The sequence below is a fragment of the Brassica oleracea genome, chromosome C7, assembly GCF_000695525.1.
Source record: "Brassica oleracea var. oleracea cultivar TO1000 chromosome C7, BOL, whole genome shotgun sequence".
Classification (NCBI taxonomy): Eukaryota; Viridiplantae; Streptophyta; class Magnoliopsida; order Brassicales; family Brassicaceae; genus Brassica; species Brassica oleracea.
In genome coordinates, this window is record NC_027754.1 from 5,465,245 (window position 1) to 5,481,247 (window position 16,003).

Genomic DNA, 16,003 nt, shown 5'->3' on the forward strand with positions numbered 1-16,003 from the left:
AAATAACACTAGTATAAGGGAGATAGTTTATTATAAGAAGGAAGAAGAAAATGTAATGGTTCTTTGATTATAAACTCTTGTTCTTGTTTATGGTATACAAAAGAGTAAGATGAGTGATGGTATTTATAGTGAACAACAATGCATAAAATAACAAAGATGGTGCTTAATTTGGTAAATGAGTGGGTGATCATAGTGCTTGATGAGTAGATGATCATAGTGCTTGAGTTGGTAAAGGAGTGGATGATCATAGTGCTTGAGTTTGGTAAAGAAGTGGATGATCATAGTGCTTGAGTCTGGTAAAGAAGTGGATGATCATTTCAATGCTTATCTTATAACCGCTAGATCTTTATTTAAGAATTTTCAGTGCATTTTTCAAATAAGTCCGGGTCCGGACCCAAAAAAAATATTACAGCCATCACATGGTTTAAGAAAAGTCGTAAAGACTAATGACATTGTTTTGTCTTTCTTGACAGTTGACTTCTTAGATAGCAAAAGTCTAGACGACAAGAGTACATGCCCTTATTATATTCATTTTCCTGAAAACACATGACAAGCACTAGAACAATTTAACCAGAAAAGGAGAACAACATTAAAGTGAGAAGCATGAGACTCTTTCTTTTAGTTTCTTTCATTGTCTTCGTGTATCTTGAAACATATGGTTTTAGCGATGATAGGCAAGCTTTGCTCCAGCTCAGGTCTCAAGTTTCTGAAAAGAAAAGAGTGGTCTTGTCCTCCTGGAATAACTCCGTCCCTCTCTGCAACTGGGACAAGGTTAGATGTGGCCTGAAACATAAGAGAGTTACTGGTTTGAACCTTGGAGGATTGCAGTTAGGGGGAGTGATATCACCATATATTGGTAATCTTTCGTTTCTCATATCACTTAATCTCTCTGATAACTCTTTTGGTGGAACCATTCCCCACGAGGTGGGAAGTTTGCTTAGACTTCGATACTTGAGTATGAGCTTGAATTTTCTTGAAGGAGAGCTTCCATCCGGTCTATTTAATTGCACTAGATTGTTGAAACTTAGTTTACATTCAAACCATTTTGTACAATATATTCCTTCAGAGCTAGGATCATTGACGAAGCTGCTTGTTTTAAATCTTGGCAAAAATAACTTGAAAGGGAAGCTCCCTGCATCTATCGGTAACTTAACATCCCTCAAAAGTCTTAGCTTGGGATATAACGATATGCAAGGAGAAATTCCAGATGATATAGCTAGATTGACTCAAATGGTTGGTATTTCATTATCAAATAATTATTTCTCAGGAAATTTCCCTTTCCATGTCTACAATTGGTCCTCACTTGAGGTACTATCCATCTCTTCTAATAGGTTATATGGTAGCTTGAGGCCTGATCTTGGTAATCTTTTACCAAAGATCCGAACGTTATTCTTGGGAAGTAACTATTTCACTGGAGTAATTCCAACAACACTTACCAATATCTCGAATCTTCAAGCGTTGGGAATTGAGAACAACAAGTTGAGAGGAAGTATTCCTTGGAGCTTTGGAAAAGTACAGAATTTGCAAATTATGGCACTTAATGGTAATTCTTTGGGAAGTTACTCTTCTGGAGATCTTGAATTTCTTGATGCCTTAACTAACTGCACCCAACTAGTGAGGATAAATGTTGCTCGTAATCGGCTCGGGGGTCCTTTACCTACCTCCATCACCAATCTGTCCAGAGACCTCTCCGATCTACAGCTTGGGAAAAATTTCATATCTGGAAGCATTCCTCATGACATTGGTAATCTCATTGGTCTACAATCAATTGGGTTGCAAGAGAATATGCTGACCGGATTACTCCCTGCCTCTCTTGGGAAGCTTTCTGGATTGGGGGAATTATATTTGTATTCAAATAGAATGTCAGGACATATACCATCCTCTATAGCTAACATCACTATGTTAGCAGAACTATATTTGAGCAACAACAGCTTTGACGGAATGGTTCCTTCAAGTCTCGGTAATTGTAGTCAGATGCTATATTTATATCTCGGATTTAACAAGTTGACTGGTATTATACCTTGGGAAATTATGCAAATCCCCTCCCTTATCCATCTAGTCCTGGAAAGTAATTTGTTTACTGGCTCTCTACCAAAAGATGTTGGGCAACTACAAAACCTTGTTCTACTAACACTTGGGGATAATAAATTATCAGGACAACTCCCACAAACTTTGGGAAATTGTCTCTCGATGAAAGCTATTTTTCTGCAAGGGAATTCTTTTGGTGGATCCATTCCAGATATAAGTGGATTTCTAGGTGTTGAGAGCGTTGATTTGTCAAACAACAATCTCTCTGGAAGTATACCTAGATACTTTGCAAGCTTTTCTTTGTTGTGGTTGCTGAATCTATCCATCAACAACTTTGAAGGAAATGTGCCAATAGAAGGAGTATTTCAAAATGCTTCTACAGTCTTGGTATTTGGGAACAAAAATCTATGTGGAGGCATAAGGGAGTTGCAACTAAAGCCATGTCTAGTCGAAACACCTCCACGACGGGCAGATCATCCATCTCTTTTGAAGAAAGTTGTGATCGGGGTCAGCGTCGGCATATCTTTTCTCTTGCTATTGTTCATAGCTTCTTTACGTTGGTTTAGAAAAAGAAAGAATGACCATCTTACCAATAATCAAACTCCTTTGACTTTGGGGGCCTTCCATGAAAAGATAAGTTATGGAGATCTACGGAACGCGACTGATGGCTTCTCTTCGAGCAACTTGATCGGTTCTGGAAGTTTTGGTACCGTGTTTAAAGCATTGTTACCGGGCGAGAGCAATGTCGTTGCAGTGAAAGTTCTAAACATGCAAAGACGTGGAGCGATGAAGAGTTTTATGGCAGAATGTAAATCTTTGAAGGACATAAGGCATCGTAATCTTGTGAAACTATTGACAGCTTGTTCTAGTATTGATTTTAAAGGAAACGAATTCAAGGCTCTAATCTATGAGTTCATGCCTAGTGGAAGCTTAGATGTGTGGCTGCACCCAGAGGAAGTGGAAGAGGTTCATAGGCCATTAACAACCTTAGCACTTCTAGAAAGGCTTAACATAGTGATAGATGTGGCTTCTGTTTTGGATTATCTTCATGTTCAATGCCATGAACCTATAGCTCATTGCGATCTTAAGCCAAGCAACGTCCTCCTAGACAATGATTTGACTGCCCATGTTAGAGACTTTGGTCTCGCTCAACTTCTCCTCAAATTCGATGAAGGGTCCTTTCTCAACCAACTAAGCTCATCTGGCGTCAGGGGAACCATCGGCTATGCTGCACCAGGTAAAACTATCACACATTTGTAATTATCGAATGAAGAAAACTCATTCGAAGTTTTTTATTACTCCAATTTTGTTTTTGTGAAATATTGGCGCAGAATATGGAATGGGAGGACAGCCATCAATACATGGTGATGTGTATAGCTTTGGGGTTCTCCTTTTGGAAGTGTTCACTGGAAAAAGACCAACCAATGAGTTATTTGGAGGAAACTTTACCCTACTAAGTTACACCAAGTCTGCATTGCCAGAGAGAGTTTTGGACATTGCAGATAAATCAATTTGTCACAAGGGTCTGAGAGTTGGTTTTCCTATTTCTGAGTGCTTGACACTGGTTTTGGATGTGGGACTTAGGTGCTGTGAAGAATCTCCAAGTAACCGGTTGGCGATGAGTGAAGCCGTGAAGGAGCTAATCTCAGTCCGGGAAAAGTTCTTTAAATCTAGAAGAACAGCCAGAAGTTGAAGTATTTAAAGCTCACTTGAAAAGCTTACTCTGAGGCTTGTATCATCGGACGTGTCTCTCTGTTTAACATTGTTAGAAAGATTGCAAAATATTGTTAATTTGAGTGTTTGTGTTATTTTTGCAGACAATATGTTATTTTCATGTTATCAGCTTTTGTGATTTTTCAGCTTAAGTTTTTCCTTTTGAATTCCCAATTTTCATTTGGATTTTCTGCTTTTGATGCGCCATATGACGACACCTATTAGGGCACTAGCCAGTCGAATGTCTCGGTATGCCTTTCTAACCTGTTGTTCTTCTTTACTTTGGATTTTGATGGTGACTCTTGTTATGTGCAGATTATAAGCCGAGTGAATCACCTCGTGTTTGACTGCTGGCGGCATATTCAGGCCTCCTTTGAAAGAGTTATCAAGGAGCCTCACTTAGTCATCAGGCGATGAAGGCTAAGCAACTCAAGAATATTTAGTTCATGGATTTTGATAGTTCTAATAGTCGATAATTTTAATATTTAATCCGGCTACATGACCGGTTCATTGTTGAACTAGTTATTAGACTCAATTTGGCTACGTGACCGATTCAACCATCGGATCAGTCTGGTTTTAAAAACACTGGTCTACAGCTAAAACAAAATTCATTAGCACTTTACTTACAATCCAGTTCCAGCAGTTGAACAAATACATTTGCAGTGAAAAGAAGATCAAAACACTCATTCCAACCGCTCCACAACGCTCACAAGACTCGGTATCTACTTGCAAGAGAATCTTACATAATACCATAATACGTTTTAAGTTTCAGATTCTGATGTTGAAAGAGATAAATCTACTCTTCTAAGCTTCACACTGACACCTTAGTTGCATCCACTGGTTTCTGCACACCTCGACTGGTAGGGCTATAGTTTTCCCAATTGTATAACCACTGGTTAGATGAGAATCAGAGAAGAAAGATATGGAGATTTGGAGAGATGTCTACTTACAATCCACTAAAGACTTTAATGGCGTCATAAAAGAACCACTGCAAGGTTATGACAGGTCCACCTATCGTGATTCGAACAGGAAGACTTCTGGTGAAGAGACCAACAAACCCAATGTTCCTCACAGCCTGCAGCTCAAGCAGTTGAGTGATGGTGAAATTGCAAAATGGATTTTAAAGATTGAATTGTTCATGATGGTTAAGAGTTTACCTGCAACACATTCTTGGCTTTGTTGTTATAGAGACGAAACAACCACATATGCAGGGTTAGAGATGACTGTACCTACAGCTCCAGCAGTATAGCCAGCAAGACATGTGACACCGAGTTGTTGAGCTTTAGAGCAATCTTGCTTCTTTTTCTTGATAATGTTTTGATAAATAAACTCAACAGACTGCTCAAACGTAGAGAACATCACCATAGAAACTGAAACCACATAGGAATGAGACACGTAATCAACAAGATACAGTTTTAAAACAGAACACAACCAAGTCTACTTAAAGGCTAATGGGCAGCCATAGCTCAACTAATTTTTAATGCCTATATTAGAATAAAATCAAGCTGATGTAGTAAGATTACATGGAAGATTGTGACACCAGAGCGGAAAAAGTCCCCTGTGGAAGCTGCATTTGGAAAGATGATTAAAGACTAAAAGATAACACCAAGTGATTGCCAATGATTCTTGAGTTAAAGGGCTTACCCAGCAAGACCTTCATTTCTATATACTCTTGGAAACCCATCAAGCAACCCTTTTGCAAACATGGGCTGCGTCTGAACTCTAACATTTATAGCTTCAAAAGGACATAAGGCCATATCTGCGAATATCTGAGCAGAAGCACTACTGAGAAAATATAGGGAAGTCCTGTTATTGTTAGGCAAGACATTGCTGTAGAGCGTCTTGAATTACCCGTGGAGTCCGAATCTGCATCCGCCTTGGACACCATAGCCTAAAAGCTTCCCTGACCAACCTCTCCAGAGATAGGAATGGCCATGTTCTCTTAAGAGAGTGGAGAAACCTGAGGGAATGCTATTGTACTTCACAGGATTCACCTACAAAGAGAGTGTGATCTATCATTGACTGTTCAATAATGACCAAACACAGTAAGTCTAGCAGTTATTAAGAGACTTTTAGTATCGAAATGAAATTAGCTTCAACACCCATATTCAAGAAATTAAGAAAGGAAACAAAAACCTGCATATTGACTTTGAGGACATCAAGAGGGGTTATGGCCAGATGTGTTGTTCCGGCACTGATCATTCCTCCCATGGTACAAACGGCGTAGAACCAAGGAGACGACAGTTCATCTTCTAGTTTCCTCTTGACACTTGTTATCTTCTACAAAAAGTTGCTCTTTGGTGTTTCTCCTTCAAATTCAAAATCCAGAAATAAAGAAACACATCAGGAGAGAGTCACATGAAAGTTATAGAAGAGTGGGGTGGGGGGAGAGTACGTGGAGGGTTCTCATGTCTGATGGTGATCCTTTGTCCACGTCTCACGGGCGGCACAGACAAGGCCATGAAGTAAAACATAACGTTCTCTTTTACTTTTCTACCAACAACATAGAGAACAAAGCTCCAAGCTTTCGGGAATGGGTTAGCGGAAAATAGAGTCTTTATGGGAAATGAATGTTAAAAAGCTGATGTTCAGTTCAGTTTATGTTTCACGCCGGCGGATAGATTCGTTGCTTACCGTTTACCACGGAATTTTTATGAATTTCGTGTCAAATTGGGCTTTTTTTATGGGCCTTTTAGTTAGGGCTATACACTGTTCACGCTAGTAATCTTTATCTTAGTTCAGTAAATAATAAGCTCGTCTGATTCCATCTTTGAGTGGGATGTTTCACTGATCAAATAATCAGTTGCAAACAGTATTCGTTAACTTGCTTCAGGTCTTCTAGCTCCCTTGATTCTGAGATCCTTGAACGGAAGGCCTGATTGTGACAATACCTATTGATCACGTTCCAATGCTGTAACATCTGGGACCTAAAGCGATATCAGAAATGCCACCATCTTTTGGCAAACCGGCTCCTCGGTATGTTTCAAGAACAATTATAAGATAAAATGCGGTAGAGAAGTAGAAAGGAGTACCAAAACTTGACAAAACCCATACAATCAATTCATTCAGAATACACGAGAGCTACAACAGTTTTATTTCAAATCACAAACCCGTAAACCATTGGACCTTCATTCCCTCAAAACGTCTAATCACGTCCACATTAATACAGTGCCCTCTCTAATCAAAGCCTCAGAAGAAACCATAGGCATGCCAAAGGAGAACACTCACTCTCCTTGCACTGAAACTAGCTATCATCTTTATAACTCTCTACTCAGCTGAATAAAAGATCAAAAGTTGGAATCTTTTATTACCATCTGTAACTTTGATTGTAACTTTTACAGAGGAAGTAGTCTATTCCAATCTCATGAAAACATCAGAAAATCACCTGAAGACGCTACTAACAAGCCTAGCACCAACCTTATCAAGCTTCTTCACACAAGCAACAGACTTCAAGTTCCCAACCCTCATAAAAGCCTCCACCATCCTCTCACCAATCTCCTCTCCTTTCTCCGCCGCATCAATCACCGCAACCGCAGTTGGTCCAGCTCCACTAATCGTACATCCAAACGCCCCAGCTTCCAAAGCAGCCTTCTTCACAGCCTCCATCCCCGGAATCAACGGAGCCCTCGTCGGCTCCACAACTTTATCCGACGACAAAGCCTTCCCTAGCATCACCGCGTCTCCTTCCAACACAGCCGCGACTAAAGCAGCCGCTTGGCTACTGTTCCAAACATGGTGAACCATCGGAATCTCTGTAGGCAATGCAGCTCTCATCTTCTTGGTAGGAGCTTCGAACTCAGGGCTCACTAGTACAAAGAATAGCTCTTTATCCTCAGGGAACCTCAACGGTTTAAGATCAAGCGGTTCGTAGTTTCTAATCAAAACAAACCCTCCCATGATCGCAGGAGCGATGTTATCCGCGTGGTAACCGGAAACTTTAGCTTCAGATTCCAAACCGGCTAAAACCAATTCTTCTCTAACTAACTTCCGACCGAAGATCTCGTTAACCGCTACAGCAGCTGCGGCGGCGCTAGCTGCACTAGAACCCAAACCGCTTCCCAAAGGAAGACCTTTATGCAAATCTAACGACAACCCAACCGATCTAATCCCTAACATCTTCATCGTCGCAATCGCAGCGATTCCGGCGCAGTTTCGGAGAGGGTTTGTGCTGAGTTTCGTCGTGGTTCCGGTGATTTCTGAGATTAAGACCTCGCCGGCGCGTACGGAGGGATCTACGCGGAGAGTCACGTGGTCTCCGAGACCGTCGACGGCGCAGCCTAAGAAGTCGAAGCCTGGGCCTAGATTAGCAACGGTGGCGGGAGCGAAAGTCTCGACGGAGGTGAAAACGGGCTCCGGCTCGACGGAGACGAGGGTTTGGACGGAGGCTTTGCATCTTAAGACGGAGGCTTTGGATAATAACGGTGGAGAGGGTTTCGATTTGGGATGGAAATATGAAATGGGTTTGGAGGGAGAGTGGAAGCAGAGTGTTGCCATCGATGAAGCAAATGTAACAGAGAGAGAGAGAGAGAGTACCTAACCTAATGTGTTTTTATTTTATCAGTAAAGCTGGTTGCCTTTTTTAGTCGAGTGAGATCAGTTTTAGATCTCGACATTGGAGTTAACGGCTTAACCATGAAAAGCTCTACAAACCCAACTGAACCGGACTGGAAGGCTTGTCCACATTTATACTGACTTGGATAATTGTCTTTGTTTGTCCAGTGTATGAATCGCAAACATTAGTAATCAGCCTGCCAAAAAACTTAGTTTCAAGACATCATCAAGAGAAATAATGGTGAATGGTTTAGTTACTCAAACCATTGAAGTTAACGGCTTAACCACGAAAAGCTATACAAACCGAACTGTCCCGAACTAGAAGGCTTGTCCACTTTTGTGCTAGCTTAGATGATTGTCTTTGTTAGCTCACACGTAGTTTCTCAGAATCTAACGAAATGACCTCAACTTGGGAAGAAGGTGGAAAAAACGCACTGTTTTGAAGAAGACGATTCTGAGGGCTATTTCGAAGAAGATTTTAGGGTTCGATGAAGATGGATCTGGCGAAGCCGCCGGACCGATCAAGCTCACCGGAGAAGATTGGGGGTTTTCATGATGAGACTCAGGCGATCGAGGGATTTGGAAAGGGATCTGAAAAAGTTGGGGAGATTAAATCAAGAGATTCAAAGCATGTTTCGTGGGTGGAGGTTGCGCAGGAAAGGAAGGTCTTGAGGAAATACGATCTTCAGATCATCGAATCGGAAGGTCAGAAGAGTGTAGAGATACCGAATGAGGTAATCAAGAACGTGAATCCGTTATGGGAGGACTATCTGATTGGGAAATTTCTCGATATTGCTCCTCATGTAGCGCGGGTTCATGCGGTAGTGAACAAGATATGGTCGTATGGAGATCGAAAGCAGGTGATTGACGTTCAGGTGATAGATGAAACAACAATCAAATTCCGCATCTCAAGCCCTATGGTGAGAGCAATGGTCTTGAGAAGATGCATGTGGAACATTAGCAACGTTCCTATGGTGATTACTAAATGGGTTCCAGATGAGTTAGAAGAGAAACCAGAAGTGAAATCAATTCCACTATGGGTTCATCTAAAAAGGATTCCGATGCACATGTTCTCTTGGGAAGGGCTTAGTTTCATTGTGAGTGCAGCAGGTTTCCCAGTAAGGTTGCATCCAGAAACAGCTTCTTGCTCAAATTTCAAGATTGCAAAAATCTTTGTGAATGTGGATCTCACAAAAGAGCTGCCAGAGAAGATTAATTTCACAAAGAATGGGGAGACTTTCATGGTGGAGTTTATCTATCCCTGGTTACCGAAGCGTTGCAATACATGTAGCAAATGGGGCCATGAAGAGAAGGTGTGTGTGATAAACAAGAAGGGAGGAAATGTTGAGACTGTCCAGGAGAAAGCGAAAGAGTTAGCACAACTTGCTATAGGAGAGCAAAAGGAGAGCTTAAAGAGTGCAGGAGAGAGTAGTACACAGGAAGTTGAAGTGAGAAATTTGGATATGCAAATCCAAAATGGGGAAGTGGAGGAACTAGAAGAGGGGCAGATGGAGGAGAAATGGTCACAAATTACACCTGGGAAGAGTAGTAGCCCCAGACTGAAGGAGACGACATTTGAGCAGGTTAAAACAACTTCTAGATTTTCGGTGCTGAGTGATCTAGAGGAAACCGAGAAGCCTGAAATGGTACAGAGTATGAATATTGCTATGGAGAATCAGAATGAAGATGTAGAAGAGAAAGTAATTGAGAGTCCTAAGTTGCAGAATGAAATGAATGGGATAGAAGTTGGAAAAAAAGGGGAGAAAGAAGGGATAAAGGAAGATGGTGAACACAGGGTTGAGAAAGGAGAGAGCTCCACTCTAAGACCATCTATTCCGAGAAGCTCGAAGACAAACCATAGGATCATACCTACGGTGAATGCAGTTGATAATGGAAAACGGAATACTGGAAACACAGGAAGAAGAGGTACCAAAAAAAATTTCGTTTACTGGAAACAAGGGTGAAGGAAAGGAAAGCTGCTGCAATTGTTTCGTCAGTCTGTAGGGGATGGTCGTTTGTAAATAATTACGAGTTCAGTAGGAAAGGGAGGATCTGGGTTCTTTGGAGTCCTCAAGTTCGAGTCACTCTAGTTTTCAAGTCAAGCCAAATAATTACAGTATCAGTTCTTTTGGAGGGAGAGCAAGAAGAGTTCTTTTGTTCTTTTGTGTACGCAGAGAATACTGCAGAACAAAGGAAAGAGTTATGGGAGGATATAAGATCTCATCAAGATTCAGCAATGTTTAGAAGCAAAGAGTGGATAATAATGGGGGTTTTCAACGAGATTTTGGAGGTAGATGAGCACTCAAGTTACCAAGAAGCAGGGGTTATGACAGCGAGTATGAAAGAGTTTGAAAGTGTGGTCAAGTATTGCCACTTCACGGATATGGGTTATCAGGGTCCTAAATTCACATGGTGTAATAGAAGAGATGAAGGTATTGTATGCAAGAAGCTAGATCGCATACTGGTAAATGAAGCTTCGCTTCATAAGAGATCTCATGCGTACTGTGTCTTTGAAGCTGGAGGGTGTTCAGACCATCTCATGGGAAGATTTCATTTGAAGCCTAAAGCAATTGGGAAATGTAGGCCGCTTAAGTTCACAAATGCAGTTGCGGAGATGCCAGAATTTCTACAAGCAGTGGGAGATTTCTGGAAGGATAAGCAGCCGTTGTTTCAATCAACTTCTGCACTCTTTCGATTCTCAAAAACATTAAAAGCCCTTAAACCGCTGATACGTTTTCTTAGTAAGAAGAAATTGGGAGATCTAACGAAGAAAGTCAAAGAAGTGTATCAGGAACTATGTGAGAAGCAGGAAGAAACTTTAAAGCAGCCTACGCAGTTTAATATTCAAAGAGAGTTACAAGCAGCAGAGAGATGGCAAAGGGTTTCGGCAATTGTGGAAAAATTGTTGAAGCAGAGATCAAAACTCCATTGGCTACAAGTAGGGGATAAGAATAACAAAGTATTCCACAATGCAGTCAAAATAAGGGAGACAAGAAATGCTATTAGAGAAATCAGATGTCCTTCAGGACAGTTGGTAAACTCTCAAGAGGATATTAAGCAAGAAGCAGAGCGGTTCTTTTCGGAGTTTTTAGCTTTTGTTCCAGAAGGTTTACAAGGGAGATCAGTGGAAGAAATGCAGAGGATTATCTGGTTTCGATGTAGTGAAGAAGAGAAGAGTGAACTCATTAAACCGGTAACTGATGCAGTGATTAGAGATGTTCTCTTCAAAATGTCAAGTGGGAAATCGCCGGGGCCTGATGGATTCACTGCAGAATTTTTTAAGGCATCTTGGAGCATCATCTCAAAAGATTTCACTACAGCAGTGCATTCCTTTTTCAGCAAAGGTTTTCTGCCTAAAAGTCTAAACACTACAATTCTAGCTCTCATTCCAAAGAAGGATGAAGCAATTGAAATGAGAGACTATAGACCCATCTCCTGCTGTAATTTCCTCTACAAAGTCATCTCAGAAATCATTGCAAATCGACTTAAAGGTACACTCCCTCAATGTATCTCTTATAATCAGTCGGCGTTTGTGAAAGATAGGTTGCTGGTAGAGAACCTCCTATTAGCTACTGAAATAGTCAAAGATTATCATAGAGAGGATATATCACCAAGATGTGCAATGAAGATTGATATAGCAAAAGCCTTTGACTTTGTACACTGGCCTTTTCTTTTGATTACACTGAGAGCTTTTGATATGCCGGAGCAGTTTATACACTGGATTGAGCTTTATGTGTGTACTCCATCCTTCTCTGTGCAAGTCAATGGGGAGTTAGCTGGGTTTTTTCAGAGAAACAGAGGATTGAGGCAAGGGTGTGCTCTGTCTCCTTATCTGTTTGTTGTGTGCGTGAATGTTTTGTCGCAAATGTTTGACAAGGCTGCAGACAGGAAGGAAATACGCTATCATCCCCGGTGCCAGAATATTCTGTTAACACATTTGTGCTTCACTGATGACTTATTGGTCTTCACAGATGGAACTAAGCGATCAATTGAAGGCATTATTAGAATTTTTGAAGAGTTTGCAGGAATGTCGAGTTTAAAGATCAGCTTAGAAAAGTCTACTCTCTATATTGCTGGTATTACAGAGACGCAGGAATCATATATTCTCACCAGCTTCCCGTTTGCTTCGGGGAAACTGCCGGTTCGATACTTTGGTCTTCCTCTGCTTACAAGGAGAATGACCGTTAGTGATTATTTACCTTTAGTAGAGAAGGTAAAGAAGAGGATGAGCTCCTGGACGGGTCGATTTCTCTCACATGCTGGTCGACTTCAATTGATCAACTCTGTTATAATGAGCTTAACAAACTTCTGGCTAGCAGCTTTCAGATTGCCAAGCAGTTGTTTAAAGGAGATAGAGCGTTTGTGTGCGGCTTTCTTATGGTCAGGACTAGACTTAAAAGCTACAAAATCGAAGGTCAGTTGGAAAGACTTGTGTTTTCCTAAGAATGAAGGTGGTTTGGGAATAAGATCTCTCAAAGAAGTGAATAAAGTCCATTGTTTGAAGCTCATATGGAGATTATCTTCGTCTAGATCTTCGCTTTGGGTAAAATGGGTTCACTGTTGTTTGATAAGGAAGGGATCTTTCTGGTCGACCTCTTTGAATACAAGTTTGGGATCGTAGATGTGGAAGAAGCTATTAAAAATGAGGGAGCTTGCAAGAGATTTTATTAAAAAGGAGGTTGAGAATGGGAAGCACACATCTTTTTGGTATGAAACATGGTGTAAACTTGGCTGTTTAAAGGAGGTAATGGGTGTTCGAGGATTTATTGCCATTGGTATAGAGAATACAGCAACTGTAGCTGATGTTCTGAGGAATCATAGACGAAGAAGACATAGAGTGAAAATTTTAAATGAGATAGAGGATGAGATTGACAAGCTGAGAAGTGGGAGTATACAAGACATGGATGATGTCCCTCTGTGGAGAAGTGCAGAAGATAAATATGTGGCTAAATTCTCATCAAAAAAGACATGGATGCAGTTGAGAATAAGAAGATGAGTATGTGCTTGGAGTCGTGGAGTGTGGTTTTCTCAGGCCACTCCAAAGTACTCCTTTATGACATGGATTGCAATGAGAAATAGGATGCAAACAGGGGATAAAATGCAAGCTTGGAATGCATTGATAAACACTGAGTGTGTTCTTTGTCATGAAGTTCAAGAGACTTGTCAACATCTCTTTTTCAGCTGCCCATATTCGTTTGATGTGTGGGAATGTCTAGTCAAAGGAATTCTAAAGGAGAGATTCACTGCAGTGTGGGATGATATAGTGGAGAAAATATCTGGTTCGGCCTATCCAGCTACGGTGATGTTCCTCCTAAGATACTCTTTTCAAGCTGCTCTTCACAATATATGGTGGGAGAGAAATGCAAGGAGGCATGGAGAGGAGCCGAAAGATGTGAGATTGTTGAGTAAACTTGTTGATAAAACTATTCGGCTCCAACTTTTGGCAGTAAAAGCACAGGGCCCGGAATATTTGGAGAAGGGGCTGAGAACTTGGTTTGACACAAGACTTATTTCAGACCCACCATAAGGAGGAGATAAAATTATTTTTTCATTGGTTATGAATAAGAGTATATAATCAAAAACGGATGCACTTAATTTAAATAAGATTTTTTTTGCTTGAATAAATTTTACATTCAATCAAAAAAGAAAAGTTTCTCGGAATCTTGAAATTCCAAAGAACATTGCATGGATTGTAAATATTAGTAACCGTCTACAAGAAACTAATTTTCAAGACATCTTCAAGAGAAACAAAATGGTGAATGGTTTGGCTACTCAAACAAATGGTGAAAAGCGGTTCTCTTCACTATTTCTTCTTTTGTTTTTTTTTCCAATTTTGTTTTAGCTTTTTTATATTTGATTTTTTACTGGTACCTAACCAGAGTGTGAACCTGAATATAACATCATAGTTTCACTTAAACAAGAGATGTGTTCATCATTAAAGAGTTGCATCTTTTCTGCAACTTTACATTGAACCATTTAATTGAACATGCTTCCTAACCGAAAAGTTGTATATTTTCAAAAGCTTAGCTATTGAACCATTTCACAACAAGAACCTTATAAAATTCAATCACTTAAGTAGAGACATTTTTATTCCTTAATGAGTTGTGTTTTTTCAAAAAATTAACCATTGAACCCTCTCATTGAATCTTTTCAAAATTAACAAGTTGTATATGTTAACAAGTTTAAAAAAAATCCTTTAAATAAAAAATATATTGTATTTTCTGCTTACATTTTTTTTTTTAGAAAATATTATACTCCAACGCCCAGATATGTCTGATTAAATGATCTAGGGTATATAAAATTATCTTGCTTTAAGTGACATATATCATCTAGAACATAGTATTGGGTAACTCTTTCCTGAATCGTTTCCTTCTCAAACAACACAACCCATCTAGAATAACAAACATACCTTTTCAGAATTTTATATATTAAACATTTTTATAACATAATCTTGTGAAAATTTATAATTAGTTTTTTTATCTCTTATCATATTATTGTTCTTACTTCCATAAAAAAAATTTCATTGTTTTTCCTTCCATTCATTCTCTATCATTGTTCTTCTTTCCATTGAATCTATCTACTACTTCTCTGCATTTATACTCTCAAGCACAGTCATGCCTATGGTGTAGTGAAAAAGGCATTTGTCTTAGGCCCCCAAATAATATATAAATTTTATGGCTCCTTCTCTCAGTAATTCATTTATAGTATAGTGGTTAAAGAGTCTTTGTAAGAGGGTGTCAACGTAAGTTCGAACCTCAGTCATAGTATCTACAGTTGTTTCCTCAACGATGGTTTTATATCATTTTTGATATGTTTTATTTTATAAAAATTTTGTATGTAGAATAAATGCTTTTAGCTTTTTTTCACCTTAGGCCTCCTAAAGTACTCGCACGGCACTGCTCTCAAGCCGTCTCATTTTCTCTCTTTTTCTATCTCCCCAACAAACTAATTTCTTAATTTGTTTTTCGTGTGGAGCTTCTCACATTCAATCATCTTTCTAAATATAACGATGAAGTTTATATCTAATCAGTAGTCTAACGGATACTGTTTCATTTAATATCATGAGTCCGAAATCATAAATTCACTTAAAAAAAGACATGTTCTATGCTTAAAAAGTTGTGTTGTTTCATAAACTTAACTATTGAAACTTTTCATAATAAAAAGTTATATATTTTCAATAGCTTGACCATTTAACCACTTCTTAATAGAAACCATTTAAAAATTCATATATGGACTATTCCTCCCATCACTCACCATAGTTTTTTTTATATTTTACTGCATATTGGCTATGTCTTTACTAATTAATTAATAATTAACTGTTTGTTGGTGGTATGTTATACAAAAGTTGAGTTATGGAAAGAAAATTACGTCTTCATTCTATGAAGATTTGTATATATTGTGAAGTCTAACATATTTTTTCATATAGTAAGATTTTGTATATATTTGGAAGTCTAACAATTGAATCCCTTTAATTTTAGAAAAAAATAAGATTTTATTTAATCATTTATTCTTTAATAGGTTTTTGGGCTTTTATTTCGTTCTATTCACTTTGAGTTAACATTGTTATTCATATGTATATATCAAATATTGAAAAGCTAAACTTTGTATTATATATTAATCCCAATATAAAGAAAGATGGAACCAAAATTATAAGAATTATAAGAATTTTTGTATATATATGATCAAATATCAACTACAACTATTTTATTTT

General features: G+C 39.1%; 3 protein-coding genes and 1 pseudogene across 3 annotated transcripts; 2 read left to right on the forward strand and 2 right to left on the reverse strand.

Annotated features, from left to right (window-relative positions):
* The first annotated feature begins 553 nt into the window (after window positions 1–553).
* LOC106301479 (probable LRR receptor-like serine/threonine-protein kinase At3g47570) lies at window positions 554–3,908 on the forward strand. Its single transcript, XM_013737883.1, has 2 exons — window positions 554–3,265; window positions 3,360–3,908. The coding sequence occupies exons 1-2, from the start codon at window positions 604–606 to the stop codon at window positions 3,719–3,721; spliced, it is 3,024 nt and encodes a 1,007-aa protein (XP_013593337.1). The 5' UTR covers window positions 554–603; the 3' UTR covers window positions 3,722–3,908.
* Window positions 3,909–4,365: 457 nt separating this feature from the next.
* On the reverse strand, window positions 4,366–6,661 carry LOC106302436 (mitochondrial phosphate carrier protein 1, mitochondrial). Its single transcript, XM_013738946.1, is given in 8 exon segments — window positions 4,366–4,607; window positions 4,692–4,816; window positions 4,899–4,932; window positions 4,934–5,111; window positions 5,265–5,308; window positions 5,386–5,735; window positions 5,878–6,021; window positions 6,566–6,661. Coding segments are annotated over 8 exon segments (1,026 nt in total). The 3' UTR covers window positions 4,366–4,552.
* A 118-nt stretch (window positions 6,662–6,779) lies between these two features.
* LOC106301196 (homoserine kinase) lies at window positions 6,780–8,337 on the reverse strand. The gene is made up of 2 exons (XM_013737543.1): window positions 7,127–8,337; window positions 6,780–7,016 (listed from the first exon to the last, which is right to left on the reverse strand). Exons 1-2 carry the CDS (start codon window positions 8,233–8,235, stop codon window positions 7,013–7,015), a joined length of 1,113 nt encoding a protein of 370 aa, XP_013592997.1. The 5' UTR covers window positions 8,236–8,337; the 3' UTR covers window positions 6,780–7,012.
* A 449-nt stretch (window positions 8,338–8,786) lies between these two features.
* On the forward strand, window positions 8,787–13,819 carry LOC106302437 (annotated as a pseudogene).
* The last annotated feature ends 2,184 nt before the right edge of the window (window positions 13,820–16,003 follow it).

Excerpts from the sequence above, each read along its gene's own strand:
- LOC106301479 (XM_013737883.1), top strand. The coding sequence starts at position 604 with ATGAGACTCTTTCTTTTAGTTTCTTTCATTGTCTTCGTGTATCTTGAA. Across the intron at positions 3,266-3,359 it reads CATCGGCTATGCTGCACCAG|AATATGGAATGGGAGGACAG; the intron begins GTAAAACTATCA and ends ATATTGGCGCAG.
- LOC106301196 (XM_013737543.1), bottom strand. The coding sequence starts at position 8,235 with ATGGCAACACTCTGCTTCCACTCTCCCTCCAAACCCATTTCATATTTC.